The sequence below is a fragment of the Otolemur garnettii genome, unplaced genomic scaffold, assembly GCF_000181295.1.
Source record: "Otolemur garnettii isolate 467f Iridium unplaced genomic scaffold, OtoGar3 scaffold00124, whole genome shotgun sequence".
Classification (NCBI taxonomy): Eukaryota; Metazoa; Chordata; class Mammalia; order Primates; family Galagidae; genus Otolemur; species Otolemur garnettii.
The window spans coordinates 1,041,818-1,042,450 of NW_003852519.1; the positions used below are offsets into that span (position 1 = coordinate 1,041,818).

The window sequence follows — 633 nt, forward strand, 5'->3', positions numbered from 1 at the left end:
GCTTGAGCCACTGGTGCCAAGCCTAGATTTTGGTTTAATAAATTGAATTTCAATCATGAGATTTTCTGGCACATATCAATATTTGTGACCCCTTTTCGTAGTTTTATTTAGATTCATTTGTAGAAAATCTTTCATATAAACCATATCCTTAAATAATTCCAATTACAAAAGAAGATGAGGAATACTTTTATTACCTCTAATTATCCTATAACTCGTAAGTCCTTTTGCTGGTTTCAGAGGACAGGCTTCCTCACTGGGACAGAAAAATAGGTAGCAGTTGGGTTGTCCAGTTGTTTTTCGAGTGTCAAAGATCATCAAGTTACATGCTTTGTTCCCTGCAATGAAAGGTTTCGTAAGCATGATTTTGAAATTGGATTCTCTAAAGAGTAGGGCAAGCAGGAAGAATTTCATTTACCCTGGTGTTCAACACAAACACCTTTGTTCATTTTGTTTGCTGAGTGCTGAGTCACTTCCTTTTCCTCAATTTAGTCCCTTATAGCAATTTTGTTTTATTTATTTTGAGACATAATCTCACTTTGTGCTCTCAATAGAGTGCTATGACAGTCACAACTCACAGCAACTTCAAACTCTCAGGCTTAAGTGATTCTCTTGCCTCAGCCTCCCCAATAGCTC

General features: G+C 36.8%; 1 protein-coding gene across 2 annotated transcripts in view; it reads right to left on the reverse strand.

The window, feature by feature from the left end:
- The window catches only part of MANSC1 (MANSC domain containing 1), a 28,670-nt gene that overhangs the window by 6,428 nt on the left and 21,609 nt on the right, over positions 1-633 (reverse strand). For both annotated transcript variants that reach the window (XM_023517905.1, XM_012810078.2), the window contains exon 3: positions 195-335. In XM_023517905.1, coding sequence (XP_023373673.1) covers positions 195-335 — 141 coding nt within the window. The remainder of the gene's footprint in view (positions 1-194; positions 336-633) is intronic.